We start from the raw sequence: 27442 nt of genomic DNA, 5'->3' as shown, positions 1-27442 counted from the left end.
GTTGGCTGATGCCATTGTGAGCTGCAGTGACCATGCCTGCAGCAAGCGTTGGTACCTCTGCTCAGAATTGATGAGCTGGACACTATGACACATCTGAGAAGAGGAGAGTTATCTGGAGGCAGTCACACCTGGTACATTAAATACCTCAAATTCGATCAGTGGTCAGTGACAGCAGGGTGTGACTGCAAGTGAGGCAGGTAAAGCGATCCTGTATTCAGGAACAGAGGAGCCTCAGCTCTTGACCCTGTCCAACAGGTACGAAGTACTTGCTAAAAACAAGAACTGTGGATGCTTTAAATCAGAAACAAACATAGAAGTTGCTGGAAAAGCTCAACAGGTCTCGCAGTATCTGAAGAGAAATCAGATTGGCAAAGGGTCACCGGACCCGAAACGCTAACCTTGATTTCTCTTCACAGTTGCTGCCAGACCTGCTGAAATTTTCCAGCAACTTCTATTTTTGTAACCAACTACTTTCTCCCTGTGTGGATGAGGAACAGGACCGTAAGGAGGATGAGCCAGCTGACCACAGCACCATGGTAGAGGAGGCCATTCAAAGGTGGGGATAGTAAAAAGATGGGGTAATCATAGGGGATTCTATAATTAGGAGAATAGATAGCATCCTTTGTAAGCAGGATCGAGAGTCCCACATGGTATGTTGCCTGCCTGGTGCCAGGGTGAGGGACATCCTCTCCAGTATCCTTTCAAGGTGGTCGAGGGAGGGTGAAGATCTAGTTATTGTGGTCCACGTCGGGACAAACAACATAGGCAAGATGAGGAAAGAGGTTCTGTTTGGGGATTATCAGGAAATAGGAACTAAAGAATAGGTCGTGGGTTCTAATCTCCGGATCAGTGCCTGAGCCACGCGCAAATTGCCATAGGGACATGAGAATAAGGGAAGTAAACAAGTGGCTAAAGGAGTGATGTGGGAAAGAGGGGTACCAGAATAGGAGTAATCTGTACCGTTGGGATGGTCTAATCGAACTGAGCCGGGACCAAGGTTCTAGCAAAAAGAGTAAATAGGGTGCTCAATAGGACTTCAAACTAGAAAGTGGTGGTGGGGAGGGAAACAAAGCAGATTTGAGGGGGGGTTGGATTCAACTGCATGGAATAGCATGAAAAGAAAGGAGAGGTTATTAAAGTCTCCAGAACACAAAATAGTAAAGGGTTGGGAATTTAACTTCAAGCACACCGGATAAAGGGATGACAATGAAAGGAAAGACAGTAAATGCATGACTGGAGGTGTTGTATCTGAATGCACGCAGTATACAAAATAAGGTAAATGAACTTGTGATGCTGCTTGAAATTGGCAGGTATGATGTGGTGGGCATTACAGACATGTGGATGTAAGGGGATCAAGACTGGAAGCTAAATATCCAAGGGTATACATACTATTAAAAAGACAGGGAGGTGGGCAGATGGGGTGGGATTACCCGATTAGTAAGAAATGGAATTAAATCGATAGCAAGAAACGATATAGGGTCAGATGATGCAGAACCTGTGTGGGTAGAATTGAGCAACCCCAAAGGCAAAAAAACAATAATGGGAGTTATGTACAGGCCTCCAAACAGTAGTCAGGATGTGGAGCACAAGATACATCAGGAGTTAGAAAAGGTGAAAGAAAGGCAAGGTTACACTGATCATGAGGGATTTCAATATGCAAGTGGATTGGGAAAATCAGATTGGTAGTAGACCGCAAGAAAAGGAGTTGGTGGAATAACTACAAGATGGCTTTTTGGAGCAACTTGTGGTGGAGCCCACGAGGGAACAGGCAATTCTGGATTCAGTGATGTGTGAAGAGGCAGATTTGATAAGGACGCTTAAGGTGAAGGAACCTTTCGGAGGCAGTGATCATAGTTTGAGAGAGAGGAGCTGGAATTAGATGTAATTGTATTCCAGTTGAATGAAGGTAACTACAGTTCAGAGGCATGAGGGAAGAGCTGGCCAGAACTGACTGGGAGAAGAACCTAGCAGGAAAGACAGTGAAATAGCAATGACAGGAGTTTCTGGGAGTAATTCAGGAGACACAGTAAAAGTTCATTCCTAGGAAAAAGAAGCATGCTAAAGGGAGGCGGCAGCAATCATAGCTGACAAGATAAGTCAGGGACTGCATAAAAGCATAAAACATATAATGTAGCAAAGGGCAATGCAAAGCTAGGGGATTGGGAAACCTACAAAGACCAACAGAGGACAACTAGAAAAGAAATAACGAGGGAAAAAGATTAAATCTGAGGGTAAGCTAGGCAGTAACAAAAGAAGATTGCAAGCATTTCCTTAGATATGTAAAGGGTAAAACTGAGGCAATAGAGATCATTGGGCCAGCAAAAAAAGTGACGCTGGAAAATTAGTAATGGGGAACAAAGAACTGTCTGAGGAACTGAACAAGTACTTTGCATCAGTCTTCACAGTGGAAGACATGAGCAACATCCCAAAAATTAAAGTGAGTCAGGGGCAGAGTTGAATTTAGTGGCCATCACCAAAAGGTCTGAAGATGGATAAATCACTTGGACCAGATGACTACACTCCAGAGATCTGAAGGAGCTAAGTGAAGAGATAGTGGAGATGCTAGTGGTGATCTTTTAGGAATCACTAGAGTCAGGTAGGGTCCCAAAGGACTGGAAAATCACGAATGTAACCCCCTTGTTGAAGGAGGGATTGAAGCAAAAGACGGGAAATTACAGGTCAATTAACCACACCTCAGTCGTTAGTAAGATTTTGGGAGTCCACTGTGAAGGATGGGATTTCGGATTACTTGCATGGTAAAATGGAGCAAAGACAACATCGTTTCATCATGGTGGTCATGCCTGACAAATCTATTAGAATTCTTCGAGAAGGTAATGAGCAGGTTAGACAATGGAGAGCCAATGGATGTTATCAACTTGGACTTCCAAAAGGTCTTTGACAAGGTGATGCACAGGAGGCTGCTGAATAAGATAAGGGCCCATGGTGTTAGAGGCAAGGTAATAGCATGGATAGAAGATTGGCTGGCTGGCAGAAAGCAGAGTAGAGATAAGAGAGTCCTTCTCAGGTTGTCAGCCAGTGGCTAGTGGAATTCTGCCACCAGTTAGGAACTATATTTAAGGCAGAGATGGACTTTTATTAGCAAGGATATCAAATGTTTTATGAAAAGGGTTGGAAAGTGGAGTTAAGGATTATAAGATCAGCTATGATCTGAATGGTGAAGCAGTCTCTGTTGACCAACAGCCTACTTCTGCTCCTACATCTTATGGTCCAAGAAGCTGGGTGTAAAGATCTAGAAATCCAAATGACCTGAGTTTCTCCTTTCCTTCCAGCAGTTTAAATCAGATACCAGGTAAAGGGAATTTCTTAGGATGCACCAGCAAGGATAGAAGCAAAAAGTTAGTCATACTTAAGTATTTATCTTAAGGCATCCAAGAAGTTAAAATAAAACGTTGCTCATTTTCACTTAAGAGTTACACCTCAAATTTTTAAAATGTTTTTACAAAAATAACAGAAGAGTAAGTTTCCAGTAATTAAATTGATTTTCCACTGATTGTAGTTTGGGCATGCCTCAGGTTGTCAATTCTGGCTAGAAACATTCTGGGAGACATCGAAAATGATTTCATGAAAAGCTGGTAGCATGGCAAAGCAGCTGAAAGTAAAGAATGTTAAATTAGGAGAGAGGGGAACATGACTAAAAGTACAGTTCAGCTGAATGATTCAGTGTGACAATGAGTGACATGGAACAAACTAAATTCCACGAATAAGTCTTCCCATACTGTTGCCCTTGAAGGATGCAAATCCACAACGCATCAGAGTCTGCTGGGTTCAGACTGAGATTAAATAATAACATTATTAACACTAGCTAAGCATTATACCAACATCCAGCAGTCTCAGCCTGAGCACAACCTTTGCTCAAAATCAGCATTTTCTCTTTTCTAGCTCCATTGCCTAAACAAGCGTCTTGACTGAATGGAGCATTGTTCACATTTTATTTGAATATTTCAGTCAAGTGGCCCTGTCAAGTCAGGCTTATCTAAGGATGGGAAGTAGGTTCTTGGCACAGGTATGGTTAGGTGATATCTGAATAGATGCTCTAGCTGGTTGATGACTGGTCTCTAAAATAAGAGAAATCAGATAGTCCCCAAGCACAAGCAATGATTGGATAGCAGTCGCTGCTGGTCACCTAAGGGATTTAGGAGCTCCAATACTCCAGCAGCGAGTCTTCCTCAAGAGCTAACAAACTTCCAAGAATGCTTATTCATGGAATTTAGTTTGGTTATTAGAAGGTAGAAGTTGATTTTGGGATATTCCAACTATTTCAGGGCGGTTGGCAACCACTGGGATGCCTTAACAGTTATCCTTTGGAGAATCTTAGAATTACTGCCAGCAACTGCATTTGTATATGTATGTGGACTCAAGATGTTGCTACCAGTTTTGAAGAATATATAATGCAAACACTGTTTTGCCATTACGATAATCACAAAGAGTTGGCCACAATTTTTAAAATGCTGCTAATGTTGGCCATTAATGGTTGCTGAATGTCAAAGGACACAATGGAATAGCAGACAAATTTTCCTGTGTTACCTTCTGCAACAATGGTGTGATTCTTCCAAAACGAAACAGCAAGAAATTAACAAACTTTACTGACAAATCAAAGGGTAATGAAAGACCCAGGACCTCTTTATCCAAAAGATCATTTTCCTCTCGAGCTATATTATTCTCTTCCACTGCTTCCATAGAGCAAATTAAGGTTGAGGACTTAATCTTGTGGCTAATCACCATTATCCTTAATATATCCTGCTCCAGCATCTTCTAGACATTCTTCAAACAGAATGAAAGAACTGCACTATCTTCCTGAGTTGGAGTCAGTAGTCCAACCCCAGGAAGTTAAAAATCACAACACCAGGTTATAGATCAACAGGTTTATTTGGAAGCTGCTCGGAGTGCTGCTCCTTCATCGGGTAGTTGTTTAAAGGCAAGAAATGGAGGCGTAGGGAAGGTCTTGGCGAGGTACTCATCCTCATCAATAATGCGTTGCAGGCAGGGAAGAACATGGCTTCGTTTTTCAGCTCCCGAAAAGTACTCGACAACAAAGGGTACCTTATCGGTAGCAACTTGCGTCTGTGTGCTAAGGAGGACATTAAGGTTTCTCACTGTGCCACACTGGAAATGGTGATCGATGAGTTGAACATTGTACCCCGTTCTTGAGGGCATCCTTGAGCACCTTCAGATGTCAGTCACGTTCCTCCTCAAACTGATAGAGTACCCTTCCTTGTCCAGTACTTCCCAAGTGCTGCGAAACTACGCCATATTCTTCCCAGCCTGCAACATTATCTCGCCAAGACCTTCCCTATGCCTCTACCTCTCGCTCTTAAACAACCGCTAAACCTTAAACAGACCACTGTTCACAGCAAACTGCCAAGTCTTCAAGACATCGACCACAACACTGTACAATCCTGTCATGGCAATCACTGCAAGACATATCAGAGTGTCGACATAGATACCACCATTACATGTGGGGACACCACCCACCATGTACGTGACAAGTATTCATGTGACTCGCCAATGTTGTCTATCTCATATGCTGCCGGCAAGGATGTCCCAAGGCATAGTACATTGGTGAGACCAAGCAGACGTTACCACAACGGATAAATGGACACTACGCAACAAACACCACAGAGTGGGTATCCCCTCCCTGCCAGGGAACACTTCAGCAGTCAGGGACATTCAGTCTCGGATCTTCAGGTGACCATCCTCCAAGGCAGACTTCAGGATAGGCAACAACACAAAGTGGCCGGGCAGAGGCTGATAGCCAAGTTCAGTACCCATGAGGATGGCCTCAACTGGGACCTTGGGTTCATATCACACAACAGGTGACCCCCACTACACTGTACACTTTCTCACACAAGCACATACACACACACTCAGACGCAAACTCTCTCTCATCACATACTCCCTCTCATACACACACATACACCCCCCCCCCCCCATACTCTCACCCATGCACACACACTCGCACAAGCTTATACTCCATCTTATTCACACGCACATTTTACCAAGCGTGCATACAAGCAAACACACACTCGCTCATGTGGGCTCACTCTCTCCCCTTCATGCATGCACCTACACTAAGGTGGCTAGTCGGAGGCAGCACTGGATCAACTCCAGTGCTGTCTGGAATCAGCTAATTGGACCATGTTCAAACAGTCTGCAGGTACCTTGGACGAGTACGCCACCACCGTCACAGACTTTATCAGCAATTATGGGGAGGACTGTATACTGAGGAAGTCAATCCGTGTTCCCCAACAGGAAACCATGGATGAATCCCCCTCCTCCGCCCTCTGTGCTCGCTTTGAGAGGAATTTCGGTGGAGAGATAACACCTATTCCAACAAGTCCTGACAAACCTATCCCAACAATCACTGCATCAGAGGTCAGATCAGTTTTCCTACGTGTGAATCCAAGGAAAGTGATGGGACCAGTACCAGGCTGTGAACTCGGGTCAACTGCCAGAGGTCTTCTCAGACATCTTCAACCTCTCTCAGCAGCAGGCCACTGTCCCTCCAGCCTCCCCATTACTCTTGACCCACTCCAATTTGTCTATCGGACTAACAGATCCACGTCAAATGCCACATCACTTGCCCTTCACTCTTTCCTAGAACATCTTGACACCAAGAATACCTATGTAAGAATCCTACTCATTAACTACAGTTCAGCCTTCAACACTTATCACCTGGAGACTGATTATCAAATTTAGTGATCTCAGACCAAGCCCCACTCTCTGCAACTGGATCCTCAGTTTCCTGACCCACAGACCACAAGCAGTGACAACTGGGGACAATATTTCATCCTCACTAACACTCAACACTGGAACCCCCCCAAGGGATGCATCCTCAGCCCCCTACTGTACTCACTGTATACCCATGACTGCGTCGCCAAATACCAGACTAATGCAATTTACAAGTTCACTAATGACACCGCCATACTTGGTCAAATCTCAGATGGTGACGAAACACAGACTACAGATGGGAGGTAGAAGATCTAGAAAAATGGTACATTGAGAACAACCTGGCTCTTAATGTCAGCAAAACCAAGGAACTAATTATTGACTTTCAGCAGGATGTTACTCATGCCCCCCTACACATTAACAGCACAGAGGTGGAATGAGTGGAGAGTGTCAAGCTCCTGGAAGTGGTCATCCACAACAAGCTTTCTTGGAGTCTTCACGTGGATACACTGGTTACAAAGGCCCAACAATGTCTCTTCTTCCTCAGGTCGCTGAAGAAATTTGGTATGACGGCAAACACCCTTGCCAATTTTTTTATAAGTGCACCATCGAGAGCATTCTGTTTGGACGTATCACTACCTGGTATGGCAACTGCACCATTCAAGATCGAAGCCGGTTACAGAGAGTGGTGAACTCGGGCCGGACAATCACAATGGCCAACCTCCCATCTATAGAATCCATCTACCAGGACCGCTGTCAAGGAAAGGCTGCCAACATTCTCAAAGATCTATCCGACCCAGGCAATGTTTTTCTACAACCCCTACCATCAGGGAGAAGGTACAGAAGCCTGTACACATGCACCAGCTGGTTTTGTAAGTTTCTATCCTATTGTTGTTAGAATACTGAATGGACTCTCAAACTCTTAACATTCGTCTATACCTGTGTGTTTTTGTTTTTTGCCGCTGTTTACCCATTATTTGCTATCAATCCTACATAACTATGTGATCTGCCTAAATTGCTTGCAAGACAAAGCTTTTCACTATGCCTCGGTACACGTTACAATAAATTCAATTCATTCATTCATATAAGTCGATGGGATGAATTTGTATTTGCAGATCAATTCTATTTTGCTCAAAAAATGTATAATTTGCAGGAGTTAATCCATGTAATATTTTGTAAATTCCACTTTGAAAATAGAACCAGTCTGATTCAAAATTGAGATACAGACAGACTCTAGCCTCACACCTGCAATGCATTGTCTGAGCTGAGATGTCACTTTTTTATTATAAAACCTTAAGTTATCTCGAGAATGTGACTTAAAAGTAGTTCTAGGATTTACATATTAATGAACCGAAACCTGCAACCCATTCTAAAAGATGAAAGATTTAACAGCAATCTAGGTTTGTTCAATATATCGAATCAATTACATGACACTGTAATCTTTTGCTATAAATTCTGTGTCTTATGGTCCTGCTCCACAACTACCTGACAAAGGAGCAGCACTCGGAGCTAGTGCTTCCAAATAAACTTGTTGGACTATAACCTGGTGTTGTATGACTTTTAACTTTGTCCACCCCAGTCCAACACCAGCTCCTCCACATCATGACCCCAGGAAAACTGTCTAAATTTAAAAGAGGAGTCTACTTTGCGCATCAGAGTCAGCCTGTCTCTGAAAATGCACTGCTTTTGCTAATGGAAATTTTTACTTTGTAAAAATTCGAATACAACGTCGTCCAGTGCCCCAATTACAATGCAGTCCCAAAAAAGTTCAACTTTCAAAATTCTTTGTTAACAATCAACAAAGCTGTACAAATCTTTGATGAAACAATCAATAGTTTATCTCATCCAGTCAATTAAACTTTGTACAGTTCATAATGGGATATTTCCTTCCATTAACATAGGAGACAACAGACTCAGGTGTTCAACATGGACGAGCACCAATTCATTGCAATATATGATCATTAGCAATAGGTTTCTTTGCCCAAGTTTGGTCTGATGCCATGAGATATCATTGGGTCCAGAGTCAATGCTGAAGACTTGGAAGGAGGGTAACTCCATCCCAATTGTATAAACCGCTGTGCTAATACCTCTGCAGGATCTGTCCAGCAGTAAACAGGACATAACCAGTATGCTGATGGTGCTATCTGGGACATTGAGGCTAAGGTATAATTCCATTAGTATGACTATGTCAGGCTGTTGTTTGACTAGTTTGTGATACAGTTTTCCCAATTTTGTATGAGCCCCCAAATGTTATTAAGGAGGACTCTGCAAGGTGGACAGGGCTGAGTTTGCAAGGATCATTTCCAGTGTTTTAGTTAATGCCAGGTGGTCCACTCCTTTCTTGAGTATTTCTCGTGGTCAATACAATTGCTTGGCTTGCTAGCCATTTCAGAAGGTAGTTAAGAGTCATTAAGGAGGGCACTGGATGATTACAGAGGAACCTCGATTATCCGAATATCAATTATCTGAATTTCAGATTATCCAAAGAAGATCTCAAGGTCCCGATAAAAACATTACGTCAAACAGATGTTTCCAACACTGATCACATCATTTGTTTACAATGATTAAAAGTGAATTTGGCTTTCTGAAATGCTGCTGAGAACATTCCTGGACATTGACTGGAGCCCAGGCACCGTCACCAAATGACTGACTGACTACCCTCTCTCTCTCCACTCCCCCCCCCACCCCCCCAAACATTTTCCCTGGAATTCTACACAGAGATGTACCCTAAACTCCTCCTTCCCCAGATAATCTCTTCAACATCGTCCTGTATAGGACAAAGTTGGAACTTGTCAAAAAGTTGCAGTAAAATGTTGCGCGCACACAGTGTGCTGCTGCCTAGCACTTAGCATTTGCTCACTGTGTCAATCCCATTGAACTAATGGGGGTGGAGGGTGCAGGAGGCTTCAACAATGCTGTAGGACCCTTACACACAAATGTGTTTCTACTTAGAAACAAACCCTGAGACAGAGAGAGGGAGCAGTCGGACAGAGCGAGGAAAAAGGAAATTTCAAGAGTCCCAGAGGAGAGACATTGAATCAGTTATCCAAATAATCAATTATCGGAACGAAATATTGTCCATCTCTATCGGATACTCGAGATTCCTCTGTATTTGGATAGAAATAGTATACAAGGGTATGGGGAGAAAGCAGATTAGCACCAGGCAGTGAAGGACATTTAAACAGACAGTGCAGGGACGACAGGCTGAATGGCATCCTGAGATTCTGGATTGTCACAAAGATGAGATCAAATAAAGACAGCAAATTCCTTTTCCGAAAGGACACTAGATAGTTTTTACAGCAACCGACAATAATTTCATGATCATTAGACTTTTAATGATTTCACCATCGGTCACCAGTGGAACTTACACATAGATGTACGGAAATTTACCAGGAACACTGGATGACTAGCCCATTGACAAGAGCACCATTTCATTGTCTCCCACAATATTCAATATTGTAAGAATTATTTTTACAATTCTTTAATGACTTAGGAATATTTTCAAAGCAACTATTCTCAGTAAGATCCAACTCCAGACTGGATGCATCTATCCAGAGAAAAAATCCAAGCTCAGGAGACACTGCAAGTTTCCATCAATTGTAGATGGCATTTCAATATCCAAAAAATATGACTAGATATCATCATGGAACCAATCATTGGTTACTAGTTCTGCAGAGCTATTGGTAGTATCTATATGACATACTTCAGCTATCATACTTCTGGATTTTAGTCTGCTTTCATCTCATTGTCTTCTCCATTCAATAACAATATTAAACAAGCTATTTGTGTTTTTTGTAATATGAGCTAGATCCTTGCAAAGCTTGGACATAAAAATCATATTGGAACCTCCTACTGGTCCCGTCAAAGACAAAAAACATCTGTGGGAAAAGCAATTGAGATGCAGCATTTTCTTTTTTTTTGCGTACAGAGGACATATTGAACAAAGACTAATAACCTATCAAATTGATTGTCCTCCTGAATTTACACATTTAAAAAAATGCATTTAACAAGGTGATAAGCCATACTCAAAGTATGACTTGGGCAACAACTATCAAACTAATCAAACCTGTGCAGACTCTGTCGAACACTCCTGTTAATCACATTGTCCTGCTCTTATCCCCATTGTCTTCAAGATTCCTTTTGATTATTGCCATTTTGGCCACAGATTCTAGGTTATCATCACTCGGTACGGAAAAAGATCTTCCTCACAAACAAACTGAACATATTATCCAGTAATAAATACAGATTTCAAATACTGAATGAATTATGGATCAAAAGTAACTGATTTTTTATAATTATGCTTGTATTTTAAACTTAGTTATGAAGTTAACTTCTTCTAAAATATCAATTAAAAAGTAGCTTGCTATCAATTTAATCGCAGAACATAACTTTCTATTTTCACTTTCTATTAAATGTGACCAGTTTTGGAATTTTGATTGTTTTGAAAGAAAATGTGGTGAGTTGCAAGAGATTCTTTTTTCAAAAATGGCCAGCAAGTCAATATGAAATAGTGAGCTAAATCCAGCAAAGATCAGAAAGCATGCAACTGCAAATTTCTCTGGTGTCAACAAAATGAAATGTTAATACTTTTGAATTCATGGCAGGCAATGTAAAGAGAAAAAAATAACTTCTTTTGCTCTGAGTTCAAAAGAATCTAGGGTTGAGCTCAGAACGGTAGTTCACGGAACCAATCACCTCAACAAAATTCTGTTTGTTAATCATCCCAACTGGGAGAGATTCCAGTTAGAAATCTGCATGTTATAAGAATTGAGAAAAATTTAGGCTCTAAGATTTTTGAAAAACTTTAACGCAGCTGACTTGTAAAAGACTACTGAATTATCTCCACATTTCATAGTAAATAAACACTAAACAATTGAGATAAGGATGGAATTTCTCAGGACTCAAGTCAGTGCAATAGATGGTAAAGAGAACTAGGTTGAATCTTTGTTTTGTTGTGGTGGTAGATCAACCTAATGGTCTTTTATATTTAGTTAGTTTGCTTTGTTCTTTTCTCCTTTGTAATAAACATCTGCGTGTTATTAAGAAAATCTAGAGCCTCGTGTGAACATGTATAATTGACTAAACATATGATCTATCGAGCCAGTTTCATGCTGAATCCAAAGACGTAGAGGTTAGGTGGATTGACTATGCTAAATTGTCCCTTGGTGTCCTGGGATGTGCAGGCTAGGCGGATTAGCAAAAGAAAATTGGGGTTGGTTTGGGTGGGATGCTTTTCGAAGGGTTGTTGCAGACCCAATGGGCCAAATAGCCTCTTCTGTTCGGTTAGGATTCGAAGATTTGACTTGTCCAGTACAGTCGGTTCTGCTACTACACGTGTTTCTTCAACACGAATTGGCTTTGACGTGACATGCCAACTTTCCTTACATGTGTTGGCTATAATGTGGTTGTGGCCCCATTAATTTACTTAGTGCTGCTACTGTGCAATTTTCTTATAATGCAAGATCACACGAGACCAGAACTTTCGGACTATATCAGAACCGACTGTATTACTATCAGCTGGGATGAGAACTGCATGTACTCACTCCCCAAATACTGAATAAGCAGATGACACAGGCCTGATATTATTGATATTGAACAACTTCTTTTTAATTTCTGCAATATATTTTCGAGGCATCAGCTTCATGTTGGACATCAGTTTTTATCTAGCTTTGAACCGGTAAAGATTTTCAGTGTGATCTTTCAAAAATTGAAGTCATACTGTAAAATTACATAATAAGGTTTTGCAGTTTCTCATGTAAAGAGTTTCGGATCTCAGTCTTGATATCAATTATTCCTCATATATGTATCTTCCTATTTGGAAGTACATACACCTCCTGAAAACTAATTGATTATTCAGAAACATTTGAAAGAATTTTGTTTTCCATCCTCTCAGTCAATTAATTCACACATAGAATGAATAAAGCAAAGAGATGCAAAAGGCCACGGCACAAAGTTTAAGAATAGGGAGGTGATGCTTGAACTGTCTAAAGAGCTGGTTAGGCCACAACTAGAATACTGCGTGCGGTTGTAGAATCCATGTTATGCGAGAGGTATGATTTTACTGGGAGAGTGCAAAGGTGATTTATTAGGATGTTTCTGAGCTACAGAACTTTAGCTATGAAGAGAAATTTGACAGACTGTGATTGTTTCCCTTGGAGCAGAGGAAATTGACAGGGACATAATTGAGATGTATAAAATTATTCGGAACATAGATCGGGTAGACAGGAGGAAACACCTCCCTTTGGAGAAGAAATCAATAACCAGAGACAGAGATTTAAGGTAATAGGCAGAAGGTTTAGAGAGGATGCGAGGCAATTCGTTTTCACCCAGAGGATGGTATGAATCTGGAGCACACTACCTGTAAGGGTGGCAGAGGCAGAAACCCTCACAACATTTAAAAGGATTTAGATGTGCACCTGCGAAGCAATGGCACATAAAGCTATGGGCAAAGTGTTGGAAAATGACAATTAGAAGAGTTACAAGGTTGTTTTTGACTGGTGTAGATTCGGACCTTCTTCTGTGCTGTAGGCCTCTGTGAACCTATGACGCACAACCATAAATATCTTAATAAAAATGAAAATTGATAAAATGTTTGATCGCAACAATTAAATTCAGATACACCAAATCATATGAAGTTTTTCATGTTTGACTTTCAAAGAAAAATGGAATAGGCTTATGAAGTCCCTCAAAATGAAGATTTTGACTTATTCAATCATTGATTGCCAATAACCAGAGATCAATAGTATCGTAGAATGTTACACCACACAATGAGCTCTGGAATCACATACATGCACCAATGTTGAAACTTACATAAAAGCTGTTCAGAAAATGAAAATTTCAATTGAAAAGATACCGTAGAGTAAAGGTGCAGTTTACCTGTGCTGCAAGTCTCTTCAAAGCTTCTTCCCTTCGTTTTTGTAACTCAGGCATTCTAGGAACACTCTCATTGCTCGATACGTTGCTACTATGTAAGGGTGAAGACATTTGGGACAGTTGGCTCAATGGAAGTTCCTGGGGTAGATCCACATCTGTTGACAGTTTAAGTAGATTAACAATAATAGTTAATGAAAATGAGAACTTCAACCAACATCCATCATTCTACCCCTCAAAAAAAGCTATAAATCAATCACAAAGCAAAATATGTAAAACGATACACGTGTCACTGAGAAGAGGTTCCAGATTCTAAACAATCAGCATAGGTACGAAGACATTTGGGCTGAAAGTAAAAAGCTTGGATCTTGCTGGAGAAAATAAAAGCTCAATAAACTATGACTCTCAGCGCCAGGCAATTAGGTTTGACTCTAGCCTTGGGTGACTGTCTGTGTGGAGTTTGCAGATTCTCCCCATTTCAGCGTGGGTTTCCTCCCACAAAGCAAAGGTGTGCAGGTTAGGTGGATTGGCATGCCCAATTGTCCCGTAGTATCCAGGAATGTGGCAGGTTAGGTGGGTTAACCTTGGTAAATGCAGGGTTATGGGGCTACGGTGGGATGCTCTTCAGAGAGTCGGTGCAGACTCTATGAGCTGAATGCCCTCCTTTCTGCACTGTATGCTATTTGATACTGTATTCTGTACTGTTACTAACATGCAAATCAGCTGCAAGCTCAAGGATCTAAAACACAAAATGCAAGTTATTAACTTCTAGAATTTACGTATTAACTAAATGGCAGAATACAAACAATTAGCTTTTGTTATTTTTAAGAACTTGCTGGATTTGCACATCAATTTGCCCATTAAAGTTACCACCCAAATTTAAGCCTGGTACTTCAAGGAGGAAGAGATGAACCTGGTCAAATTAAACCAACCTCAGTGATGGGGAAACAATTGGAAGCAATTCGGAGGTCAGAATGCACTTCAAGAGGCAGGGATTAATAAAGAACAGTCAGCATGCTTTGTTAAGGGGAAGTCATCTCTGGTTAACTTGTTTGAATTTTTTGAAGCGGTACCCAGGTGTGTAAATAAGGGCAATGCCTTCAATGCAGTCTGCTCAGATTTTAGCATGGCTTTTGATAAGGTCCCCATGGGAGGCAGATAGCAGGCTAAGAGCCCATGAAATCTAAAGAAATTTGGCAAAATGGATTCACAATTGGTTGTGAGGCAGGAAGCAGAGGGTGATAGATGATGAGTATTTTTGTGACTAGAAAGGTGTTCAGATAAGTTCCACAAAGAATAGTGCTGGGGCACTTGCTGTTTGTCATACACATGAATGATTTAGACTTGAACATAGAGACAGTTTATCAGTAGGTTTGCGGATGATGCTAAAATTAGTGGTGTAGTTAGTAGGGAGGAGGATAATCTTAGTTTAGAGGAGGATTAGATGGGCTTTGCAGATGGGTTGATCAATGGCAAATGGAATTCAATCTCGATAAATGTAAGATGATACAATTGCGCAGGATGAAGATGGCAAGTAGGTAGGACGCTGGGAAGCATTATGGACCAGAGGGACCTTGGCATGCATGTCCACAGGTCCAAGGTATCAAGACAGATGGATAAAGCGGTTGGGGGAGCATATGGGACATTTGTTTTTATTAGCTGAGGTATACTGTTTACCAGCAGGGAGGTTATGCTGAATCTACATAAAACATTTGTTCGACCACAGTTAGAGTACTTGTGTGCAGTTCTGGAATGCATATTACTGGATGGATGTACTGGCACTGAAGGCAGTATACAGGAGATTTACCAGGATATTGTCTGGCTGTTGAATTTCAGTTATGAAGAAAGATTGGACAGACTGAGGCTTAGAGAAAAGCAAATTGAAAGGGGGCATGATGGAGCGGTGTGAAATTATGACGGCCTTAGATCGGCTAGACATGCAAAAGCATCACCACTTGATGGAGGGGAAAATAACCTAGGGCATACATTTAAAGGAAAGGCACAGGAGGTTTATAGGTAATTTGAGGAAAAAAGTTTTAACCCAGAGGGTGGTGGTAAACTGGAAGTGACTGTCTGTAGTGGTGGTAGAGGGAGAAACCCTCTTAACTTTTAAGAGGTATTCAGTTGCAATGCCAAAGCAAACAAGGTTATGGGCCAAGTGTTGGAAAAATGGAATTAGAATAATTAGTTAGTTATTTTTCACTTGTGCAGACTCAATGGGCAGAAGGGCCCTTTTCAAGTCCAGTAGTCAAGGCTGGTGGTCAGCTGAAGAGTCATCAGCCTCAAAACATTAACCCTGCTTTCTTCCTGTAGATGCTGCCAGATCTACTGAGCTTCTTCAGCAAGATGCATGTTTCATTCAGCTTTTCTCGGCCTTCATCCTTCATTTCTTAAATGTGATGGTTTAGCAGATATTTTTTCAATCAACCCAATCGAGCATGTTCTGACAAATCTCTAGAGCAGTTGAGACTCTAACCCAGACCTTCTCGCCAAGAGACAGGGACACTATCACTCTACCACAGCACAAGAACTAAATTATTCTCTGTCAAACTTCAGACATTATGATGCATCTCCACAGCAGCTGTAAAATGACTGCTCTCACTATAACTTTCTCCCCAGTGACATTGTGGGTCAACTTACAGCTAATGGACTGCAGCAATTCATAAGTAGTTCACCATCACTTTCTCAATTACAATCAAGGATGGGTAATAAATGCTGGCCCAGCCAGCAACACCCACACCCTGTGAATGAATATTACTATTTTATATGCTGTTGCGATTGTTTTGAAAGTTTGAAAAAAGTCAAAACAACAGCACTTTTAAAAGGGAGAAAGACAGACAAAGGCAGCAAGCACATGGTCTGTAAGGGAGAGAGAGAAAGAAAGAAACCCACACTGCTAACTGACCCAGCAGTGAATCTGCGCAGTTACTGCCTTTGCTGCTTGAATTCGTATCGCTGGACATCAGGAGTGTGTCGAGGAAAAATTAAATAGCGAAATTCACAACTGATCTTGGAAGAACCGGTTTGGGAGAGTTCACAGCACAGCAACAGATAAGTAAATAGTTTTAAGTACAGTCTTGCTGTAAATCTACAATAGTGAATACAGTGGGTTCTTTCTTGATTATGTGTTTTTATTGGGATCTGTCTCATGGATTAAATTTTAAAAATATAAGCCCGAAGTATTAAGTTAGCCAGGAACAGTGTTTTGTAGGGCAATAAGACGGTGCTATTTTTTGGGTCTGTGGATTGGAAAAAGCAAAATGGCCTTTCGTAGAGTGATATGCTCTTCTTGTCAGATGTAGGAGTTGAGAGAGTTTAAGGGTTAGTGAGGATTATATTTGCAATAAATGCCGTTGATTGTGAACCCTGCCACATCAAATGGATCGTTTGGAGTGACAGTTAGAGGCAATGACGAATTTACAACAGCTGGGGATGTGATCGATGGCAATTATAGGAAGGAAGAAAAGCCGCAGATACACTTAGATAGATGGATTAACTCCAAAAAGAGTAGGAGAGGTTGGCGGGTAGACAGGAGTCTTCTGTGGCTATCCCCTTTTCAAACAAGTATCTGTTCTGGAAAATGTAGTCATAATTTGGAGAAGCTGGTGTTGGACTAGGGTGTACAAAGTTAAAAATCACAACACCAGGTTATAGTCCAACAGGTTTATTTGGCACCAATAGATTTCGAAGCGCTGCTCCTTCATCAGGTGGTTGTAGAGAAAAGGATTGTAAGACACAGAATTTATAGCAAAAGTTTACAGTGTGATGTAACTGAAATTACATGTTGAAAAAGACCTGGATTGTTTGTTAAGTCTCTCGCCTTTTAGAATGACCATGTTGGTTTCAGTTCTTTCATACGTAAATCGCAAAACTTTTTTTTTTAAAGTTACGTTCTCAAGTGAACTTTAATTGGTGTCATATCGACCCAGATAACGTGTTGAAGGTGTGAGCTCTCCTGTGTGAGGTTGTCTGTGCCACAATGGTCAGACTGATTTTTATCTAAAAAACGGATTTACAGAATCTTACATGGATTCATGCAGTTTTTGAGCATTGTAATTCTGCAAGTACAAACTCACCCCACAAACGTGTGTGTGTGTGTGTGTGTGTGTGTGTGTGTGTGTGTGTGTGTGTGTGAGAGTGTGTGTTTTTGTTGGGAGTGGGGGTGGGGGGGTATGAGTGTCTGAGAGAAAGGGTTCACTAAAGATTTACATGGCTATTGCCAGGTTGGAGAATTTGAGCGACAGGGAGAGGTTGAATAGACAAAGTCTCTTCCTTGGGGTGGGGGAGTCCAGAGTTACAGGGCATAGTTTTAGGGTGAGAGGGGAAAGATATAAAAAGAGACCTGAGGGGCAACTTTTCCATGCAAAGGGTGGTACGTGTATGGAATGAGCTGCCAAAGGAAGTGGTGGAGGCTAGTACGATTGCAACTAGCTAAAAAGGCATCTGGATGGGTTTCTGAATCCGAAAGATTTTGAGGGTTATGGGCCAGGTGCTGGCAGGCGGGACTAGATTGCATTGGGATATCTGGTTGGCATGCATGAGTTGGATCGAAGGGTCGGTTTCCGTGCTGTACATCTCTATGACTGAATGAAGTTAATATAAAAAAAACTGTAAAATTAAAATTATTGCTAATAAGGTTCTTTGAAATCTAATTTATCAGATTACTTACAGTGTGGAAACAGGCCCTTCAGTCCAACAAGCCCACACTGACCCTCCGAAGAGCAACCCACCCAGACTTATTCCCCTACATTTACCCCTTCACCTAATACTACGGGCAATTTGGCATGGCCAATTCACCTAACCTGCACATCTTTGGACTGTGGGAGGAAACCGGAGTACCCAGAGGAAACCCATGCAGACACAGGGAGAATGTGCAAACTCCACACAGACAGTTGCCTGTGGCGGGAATTGAACCCAGGTCTCTGGTGCTGTGAGGCAGCAGTGCTAACCACTGAGCAACCGTGCCGCCCATTAGAGGTCAAATATTAATGGATAGAAATATGCACATCAAATGTATACACACCTAACATCCATAACACTGAAGAGTGAAAGAAACAAAATACTGGAAATCATCATGAAGTCAGGCAAAACACTAAGACAGAAAGCAAATTGATACTTCAAGTTGATGCCCTTTCATCAGAACTGGAAAACACAAAGTGTAAAACATTTTAAACAAGTATAGACCTGGAAAGGAGTGGCCAAGAGTGGAAGAGATGAGCAGTAAGCACAAAAGGGAAAGCCTGTACTGGAATGGAAGCAACTAAATAACAAAAGGGATGGTGGCATAGGTCATAAGGGAGAGCAATAAGACAATGAAAGAAAAGATGGACCTCGAGGAGCTGCAATTGGCAATAACAAAATAATGACCTGCAGCTGCTGTCTTAAAAAGTAAATTTGAGAAGCAACTAAAGTTTGAAATTGTAGAACTCATTCTGGGTACCAAAGATTACAAAATACATAAATTAGCAATTTCAACATTTTCTCTCCATATATCAAATTTCTGGCAACCACTTTATACTGATATCACAATGTGGAGGAGCTGGTGTTTGACTGAGGTGGACAAAGTTAAAAATCATACAACACCAGCTTATAATTCAACAGGTTTATTTGGAAGCACTCGCTTTCAGAGCACTGCTCCTTTGTCAAGTATTGCATCAGCTACTTGAAGGAGCAGTGCGAAAGCTACTGGTAACACATTGTTTACGTTCAAACAAAGAATGCATTTCAGTTCTGTACAATGATAAATTTTGATTCAATGGCCTGAAACAAATCCCCTTTGGGATCTTCCTGGGTTGAGTTCCATACTTCACATATTGCAGACAAGAAACTTACTCTTTGAGATTTTACTGGAACAATTTGATGCAATTTGTCTCATCCGACCTCCATGACAGCTCAGCGCCACCAGTCTTGAAATTATGGCTGTTTTCCCAAAACCAACATTTCCAATAATTACTGCTCCTTTATTCTCTGGAGTTTCTCCATTGTGTAAGTTCTCATCTATCTTCTGGAACAGCCAATCCCGACCAATAAATATTGAATCTGTGGTAATGCTTGGCACCTCAAACAATAATGGCTTTAATACAATATCAGCTGGCTTGTATGGAGAAAATCGCACTAAATAAAATTAAGAAAAGAGACTGGATTAATTTTCACTGATGTCTCAAAAATATGCTCATAATAGTACTATAATTTTGTTATTTAAGTACATTTTACACTTAGTGTACAAGAACAAATTTAAAACTTTTGCCAATGAAAAACAAGTCTTAACTATATACTGCATCTGAAAATTTGAAGCAAAATCAAGCCAAAAACACTAGGTTACTCAGTGTCCAGAAATAGTATAGTTAATTACAGTTTGTATAATTTCAATGTTATGTTTTGAACAGAAAACCAATTTAGTATTTTGTGTGTTACCACAACACATATCTAATACATAAAATTTAGTTGAAGACTGCATTCGTACAATGTCACCGTAGTACATGCCATCAGGCAGATTTCAAAGAAATAGTAATTCTGATAATACCAATATTAAATTCAGTTGCATTGTATTTAAAATGTAGTACCTAAACAGAATTATTCAAACCTTTTCTGTTAAATTATGTTATATATTTATTACAATACATTAAGTTCAGATAAACAAAAATTCCACTTCCGTCAAGGATGTCTGCCACTCCTGCCAGCAAAAAAAAATGCCTATGGTAATCCAAAGTTCTGTATTAATAACTCCAGATCAGCCAGTTATGCAAAATTGTTATATACTTCAGTCAACCAGAGCAGAATTAGGTCATGCTGGAGTGCAAACTTTCAGTGCTCTGGGTAAGTCATTTTACAAAAAGATCTCTCTAGAAGATGATGTTCAAACCATCAAATATGGATAAACCTATGAAAAACTTAGAAGATTTGTCAGTTGGAGAAAAATGAAGTTGAAAAAGCAAGCGGAAAATCATAGTTCAAAGTGAAAAACTGGCATGGCTAAGGAGTGGGAGTTTCCACCATTGAGACTGTCAACCATTCTGAAGAAAAAAATTCAACAACTTGGAACAATTTGGCAAGCAAGCATTTTCTCCAGCAAGGAAGATGATGAGAATGGTTGCCAACCCCAAGATCCAAAATTCTCTGCTAACATGTTTCAAGGTAGCTCAAGTAAAGAACATTCCAGTCTGTGGTCCAATCCTGCAAGAAAGGGAAGTTACCCTGAAGGCTGGACTACAACAGGTTCATCTGCATCAAAGGACAGACTGAATCATAAGGCACGGTAACGTATTTCATGCAGTAGGAGTGCAACAATAAAGGCAAAATGGTTTTGCCATGTCCTGAATGAGTAATCACCAAGACATTTTTAACATAGATAAAATCTTTTAACAGGTCACTCTCTGATGTTTAAAGATAAAACGTGTAACAACAAAGAAAATACAGTACCCTGTGATTGCAAATGTTAAGACACTATCCACACAGCAGGAGGTTAAAAAAAAGTCCCAAATTCTTTGAAGTTGAAACATTAACTTTTGTTACTTTCTTCTCAGATGCTCCCAGACCTGCTCAGTTTCTCCAGCATTTTCAATTCAGATTTCCAAATTTTCTTTTCATTCACTTGTGGAATGTGGACATCACGGGCTGGCCAACATTTATTGCATGTACCTTGGTGCCCTTGAGAAGTTGACGGTGAGTTGTCTTCTTGAACCACTACAGTCTATGTGCTTTAAGTAGACCCACAATTCTACTAGAGAGGGAATTCCAAGGATTTTGAAACAGCAACAGTCAAGGAATGGTATATTCCAAGTCAGGATAATGAATGGCTTGCAAAGGAACTTTAAGGCGGTGGTGATCCTACGTAGCTGCTGTCCTTGTCCTACCCAACATAAATGGCCGTGGATTTGGAAGGTGCTGTCTCAGGATCTTTGGATGATTTTCTGCAATGCGGCTTGTAAATAGTACACACTGCTTCTGGTGGTGAAGGGAGTGTATGTGGTGCCAATCAAGTGGTGGTGACGTTTTCCTGGATGGTGTCATACTTCCTGAGGCTTGTTGGACATGCATCCATCTAGACAAACGGGCAGTATTCAATCACACTCCTGACTAATACTCAACTGGACCAACTCTATCAATACTTTGGTTACAAATGCAGGTTAGAGGCTAGGAATCCTGCAACAAATAACTCACCTCCTAACTTCCCAAAACCTGTCCACGTGGTCAGTGTATGTGGTGCAACACTAGCTGTTGGAGTTCAGAGGGCGGTTGGGAATGGTTAGTAGGGTTGTAAGATGTATAGCTACCCCCTTTGAATGGGGGGGGTAAATTCCTTCAATCAGTGCCTTTGGCGATTTTATTTTGTTTTTCTGTTTTTGCTGTACATAGTTTTTCAAAGTTTTGTAGATTTGTTGGCTGTAGTTATTTTCGTCTGTGTAAATTTTGGGTTTTGTGGAGTCTTTTGCATTAAAACTCTGCAATCTGCAGCTCAGGTTCTTCTTCTCTGGAGTCTAGCTTGTGCTGTGGAAGGTTATGGCTCAGGATGTGTTTAAGTGGTACACTTGGAATATTAAGGAGAATCATTCACCTATCAAGAGGAAGAAGATACTTTCCAGCCTTAAAGGGAGAAGGTGGATGTTGCTTTATTACAGCAGCACATTTGGATGACACAGAGCGATGAAGCTGCAGCAGAATGGATACGACCAGGTTTATTTTTCATCTTTCAATAAGAGGAGTACAGGAGTGGCCATTTTAGTTAGAAAGAATCTCCCATTTAAGTTATTAGAGTGCATTTAAGATGTACACAGGAGATTTGTAATCCTTACAGCGTTGATGCATGGGGAAGAATACAGGATCGTAAATGTTTACCGTCAACGCAGCCCACCCCCTTACATTCTTCACAGACACACTTGCTAGACTGGTTAACCTGGCATCTCAACATATCATTGCAGAAGGGGATTTCAATTGTCTCATAGATCCTAAGACACACAGATTGCCCAAAAGCCCGCCGATACCTTCTTTGTGATCTCAACAATTAAGGAATTTGTGTGCTGAATTGGAATTGGTAGATGTTTGGAGGCACTTTCACCATACTGGCAGGGACTTCACATTCTTTTCGAACCCACATAAATGCCATATCAGGATTGATCTTTTTCTGACCCCTGCAGCATATCCGGGCTCGGTAGCGTCATATACAATTGACTATATCACTATTTCCAATCACGCCCCAGTGTATTTAATGGTTAAGAGTAAGGATACGATGGTAAGCTCGAGGCACTGGCGACTGGACCCCTTCATCCTCAAGGATAGCAAGTTCATTGAATTATTTTCTACTGAGTTCAGGGCTTTTTTATATATTCAGACTCAGCCAGTAGCCTAACCATTTTTGGAAACAGCTAAAGCCTCTGCTGAGGTGGTTGGGGGGGGGGGGGGGGGGGGGGGGGTTGGTTATTTCCTATTCAGCCAGTAAGAAGCAAGAGACAGGTGAGCAGCAATGCTTGCTTGAGACAAGTCTAAAAGTAGCTGAAAAGGCATACTTTGACAGGCCCTCACTGGTTAAACTGCAGAGGATCACAGCGCTTCGGTATATGCTGAACTCCATGCTCACACGGACAGCCAAGAGGGAGTTTACATTTGCAAGTCAAAGGCTGTTTGAGCATGGAGATAAGCTGGGCAAGTACTTAGCATACCTTGCGAGGAAAAGGTGTGCCAGGGATGTCCCATTTAAACTATGGGCAGCTAGGGACATGTCTGGGTGATTTATTCAAAAGGGACATACTGATGTCTTTTGACCAGTTGGCTCGGAAATATGAATTGCCCAATAGGTACCTCTTTCATTTCTTTCAAATTAGAAACTTCATTCAAAAAGAGACCACATTTCTAACTGATCCTTGTAGGTCCAACATGGAGAAGAGAGTGCTAAGTGCTGAGGGTACATTATCTGTGAGCAGCACTTATCACCAATTAGGAGAGGGTCCCTTGAATGAGACTGAATGGCTCTATAAGGATTGGGAGAGGGAGTTGGACGTTGAGACCTCTTCTGACATATGGGAGGATATCTGCGAAAATGCAAGAAAGATCTTGATTTGCAACAGGACCCACGCCTTACAATTGAAGATTCTCCACAGGGTCCATCTGGCCCCACAAAGCCTCGCTAAATTTAAAGTGGGACCATCTCCAATGTGTCCCAAATGTAAAGTGGGTGTGGGCAACGCTTACTCATTGCCTTTGGAGCTGCCACAGACCGTGGGTACACTGGAACGCTGTGGTAGGCTTTGGAGATAGAGGGTGGAGATGGACTCTGTATCTCTTCTTCTTGGTTTCATTAGATGCACACAAAAAAAAGGCTTTTCAGTATCCTCACATTTTGTGCAAGAAAGAACATTCTATTAGGGTGGTGCTGGAAAACCCCCAGGGCCAGCGGCAGGTGTAAGCTAGTCATGGAGCACATCTCCTTGGGCTTTCTTAAGAGTATGGTGCACCACAAAACTGAAAATTTCTATAAAACATGGCAGCCATTTTTGGACAACCTGGGTACAGAGTTTTTTCCCCCCCATATTAATAAGAGCCTTTATATAGCCATGGCAACTGTATGTAATGGATTTGGTATCCAGAGGGGAGGAACTACGAACATATGAACATGTATAAACTTATGCGCTCAATGATTGAGGATTATTGCTTTGTTTTGCTGAACTGTTATGGTTATTATCGTTAGATTTTCCTTTTTTAGCTTAGTTATTATTTATGTAATTAGCAGGTTTTTTTTAATACTGGTTTGAATTGGTTGATTTTGCATTTGTAATATTCAAAGGAAATCTTTTTCTTTTCTAATAAAAATATATTTTTAAAAATTATTCTGAAAGTAGGACAATTCAGTCTCAATAAGTTTGTTTCTATCCAAAGCTACTTACTATATCTTGCAGGTTTTAAAGTAATAATGATTTGAAAAATAATAGAATGTTGTTTCAAGTTATATCATGAACCATGCTGCAATATTTCTAATATCTAAAAACAAATTTGTGGTTTATTACAAAAACATATGTATATGCAGCAATACCACACCTTTTACATTTTGTTGTACTCTTCCTCCAGCTGTGTTATGCCAAGGCATCCTAAAAGAGGTACGTAATGGTGCATTCCTTTCATCCAGGTAATTCAAATCTTCCAGCTTTGTTGAACTCGTGGCTGGGACAAGAAGTCAAACCATACAAAATCACTACCAGTCAAAACCATATCCAGATATATCTCAAGATATGTTGTGCCAATCAAACTGAAAATTATTAACATTAGGCAAATCAATGACCAAAATGTGACAAAAGTTATGCATCATTATAAATGTCAATATAAATCTCTGTTGTCTTTGATTTTAAAATTTTACAATTTCACTGAATTGCAAATTCAATACTTACACATTTAAAACCTGAGAAAACAATGGGTATGACCTTTCAAACTATTTTCCTTGATAGGGTCCAGGAATAATGAATCTTTTCACAAAACTATGATTTTTTTTAAATCACAGAATTGCTACATAGCAGAAAGGAGCTCTGCACCAACAATTTAATCCAGATGACAGTCATCAACTCGTAATTACACTTTGCACATGCTCTGCAATGATGTCAGTATCCCAGAACAAGACAGTTTGAAAGATTAGTGCATTTCTTTATAGAGTTGATTAGTCAAGGCTGCAGAATGACAATGCAATTAAGTTCCAAATGCTTTTTCAAAGTACCAGTGCTCTGCAAAAGCATAAAGCGGGTTAATCGTGGTTTACATAATGCTGAACCAACCATCTGAAATTAATAGGTGTGGTGCAATGAATGAGAAGAGTAAACATGCAGGCAAACTGGTCATGCATACAAGCTAGGCAGCCCTGCTGGATACATCAGTTGGCTCTCAGCCACAACTTGTCTCATGGTTTTCAGAGACAGACAATTTCAGCATACAAAACTGAAGTTGCGTTCTTACATTGTTGCACATATCAGTAACTCTTTTAATTCATAAAAATACTTTGATAAATTATTGAAACTACAAATTAAGCTCCACTGTAATTGCATTAAGTAGAATGTATACTACTGTAGCAAGAAATGAATACTGAAATAAAAATGTGATATATTAATAACTCTATGCAAAAAAGCATAATGAATCTTTCAAAATGCAACAAAGTCATAAAATATACAGCACTGAAACGAACCCCTCCATCCAACTCGTCCATGCCAACCAGATATTCTTGATAAATCTAGTCCTATTTGACCCATATCACTTCCCCAGCTTTTACATCAATTTTTTATTACAAATATTACGAAGAGATTACAATTTCAATATTATCTTTAATTTTCACACAGAATGACTCACTATGAACATATATCATAAGGCACAAAATGAATTAATTAGTGAAATGGGTATTGGAGGCTTATTACCTTAAAAAAGCAATTTGATGATCCTACACAAAAATCCAGATATTACCCATGCATTTATGCGAAGTCAAGTGTTGTATTTTAATGTCCCAAAACTATGTACTTTTTCTTCCTGCTCTGCAGTTTAATTAATTTAAGTCACCGGGCAATTGTCTTTTTTTGCATAGTCTCACGTTCAGAATATGCCAAAAATGAAACATAATGCTTATGCATAACTGCCATTCTGCAGATTTTTTTTCATATCTTGAACTTTAAACAATCTTAAGCGAGTCAAAATAAATCAGAGCACTGCTTCAGAAGCAGTGAGTAAACAGCTTTGAGCTCCACAAGTTTTCTTTTAAATAGAAAAAGATCTTTGCTTTTCGACCTATCCATGCTTCTCATGATTTATAATTCTATAAGATTACCCCCTCAGCCTCCAACACTTCAGGGAAAAACGTCCCACCCTATTCAGCTTCTCCCTACAATTTTTTCCTTGTAAATGCTTTCTGCACCCTCACAAGTTTAACAATATCCTTCCGACAGAGTGTGACCAGAATTGTACACAGTATTCTAAAAGATATATTTTCAAGTCAGAATGGTGACTTACTCGAAAAGGGTCTTGCAAATTGTTTTACAATATACCCGATGCCCTTGTCCTTCTAGGTGGACTGGGTTGTGGGTTCAGAAAGTGCTGTCTAAAGATCTTTGGTGAATTTCTGCAGTGCCTCTTGCAGATAGTACACACTATTCCTACTGAGCATCACTGGTGCAGGGAATGGATGCTTATGGACATGGTGCCAATTAAGCAGGTTGTTTTATCCTGGATTATGTCAAGCTTCTTGGGTGTTCTTGGAGCTGCACACATGCAGGCAAGTGCGACATATTCCATCACACTCCTGACTTGTGCCTTGTAGATGCTGGACAGGCTTTGGAAAGTCAGGTGAGTTACTCACCGCAGTACTTCTAACCTCTGACATGAGTTTCTGATAAATGGTAACTCCAAGAATGTTGATTGTGGGGAATTCAGTGATGGTCACACCATTGAATGTCATGGGGTGGTACTCAGATCGCCTCTTATTGGAGATGGTCATTGCCAAGCATTTATGTGGCGTGAATGTAACTTGTCACTTGCCACCCAGATCTTGATTCATTTGAACATGGCTTCTTCAGCATCTGTGAAGTCACAAATGGTGCTGAACATTGTGCAATCATCAGCAAACATCCCCACTTCTGACCTTATTGAGGAGGAAAGGTCATTGATGAAGTAGCTAAAGATGGCTGGGCATAAGACACTACCCTGAGGAACCCATGCAGAGATATCCTGGAGCTGAGATGACTGACCTCCAACAAACACATTCTGATGCCAGCTATGACTCCAACCAGCGGAGAGTTTGCCTTCTATAACCATTGATTCCAGTTTTGCTAGGGTTCCTTGATGCCATACTTGGTCAAATGCAGCCTTGATGTAAAGGGTTGTCACCACCATCTCACCTCTTTTGTCCATTTTTGAATCAAGGTTACAA

At 40.6% G+C, this 27442-nt stretch overlaps 1 protein-coding gene across 1 annotated transcript in view; it reads right to left on the bottom strand.

Annotated features, from left to right (window-relative positions):
* The window catches only part of LOC122551620 (protein TANC1), a 152378-nt gene that overhangs the window by 96078 nt on the left and 28858 nt on the right, over nt 1-27442 (bottom strand). Inside the window, exons 5-7 of the mRNA XM_087988566.1 lie at nt 24586-24708; nt 19390-19671; nt 13564-13715 (exon numbers count right to left, since the gene is read on the bottom strand). Of these exons, the coding sequence (XP_087844692.1) occupies nt 13564-13715; nt 19390-19671; nt 24586-24708 (557 nt within the window). The remainder of the gene's footprint in view (nt 1-13563; nt 13716-19389; nt 19672-24585; nt 24709-27442) is intronic.

The sequence above is a fragment of the Chiloscyllium plagiosum genome, unplaced genomic scaffold (assembly GCF_037043375.1).
Source record: "Chiloscyllium plagiosum isolate Xiang-an unplaced genomic scaffold, Cpla_swu_hap1 HiC_scaffold_7, whole genome shotgun sequence".
In the NCBI taxonomy this organism is placed as follows: Eukaryota; Metazoa; Chordata; class Chondrichthyes; order Orectolobiformes; family Hemiscylliidae; genus Chiloscyllium; species Chiloscyllium plagiosum.
The sequence above is the reverse complement of the archived record's forward strand: the minus strand, read 5'-3'. Positions and strand labels throughout refer to the sequence as shown.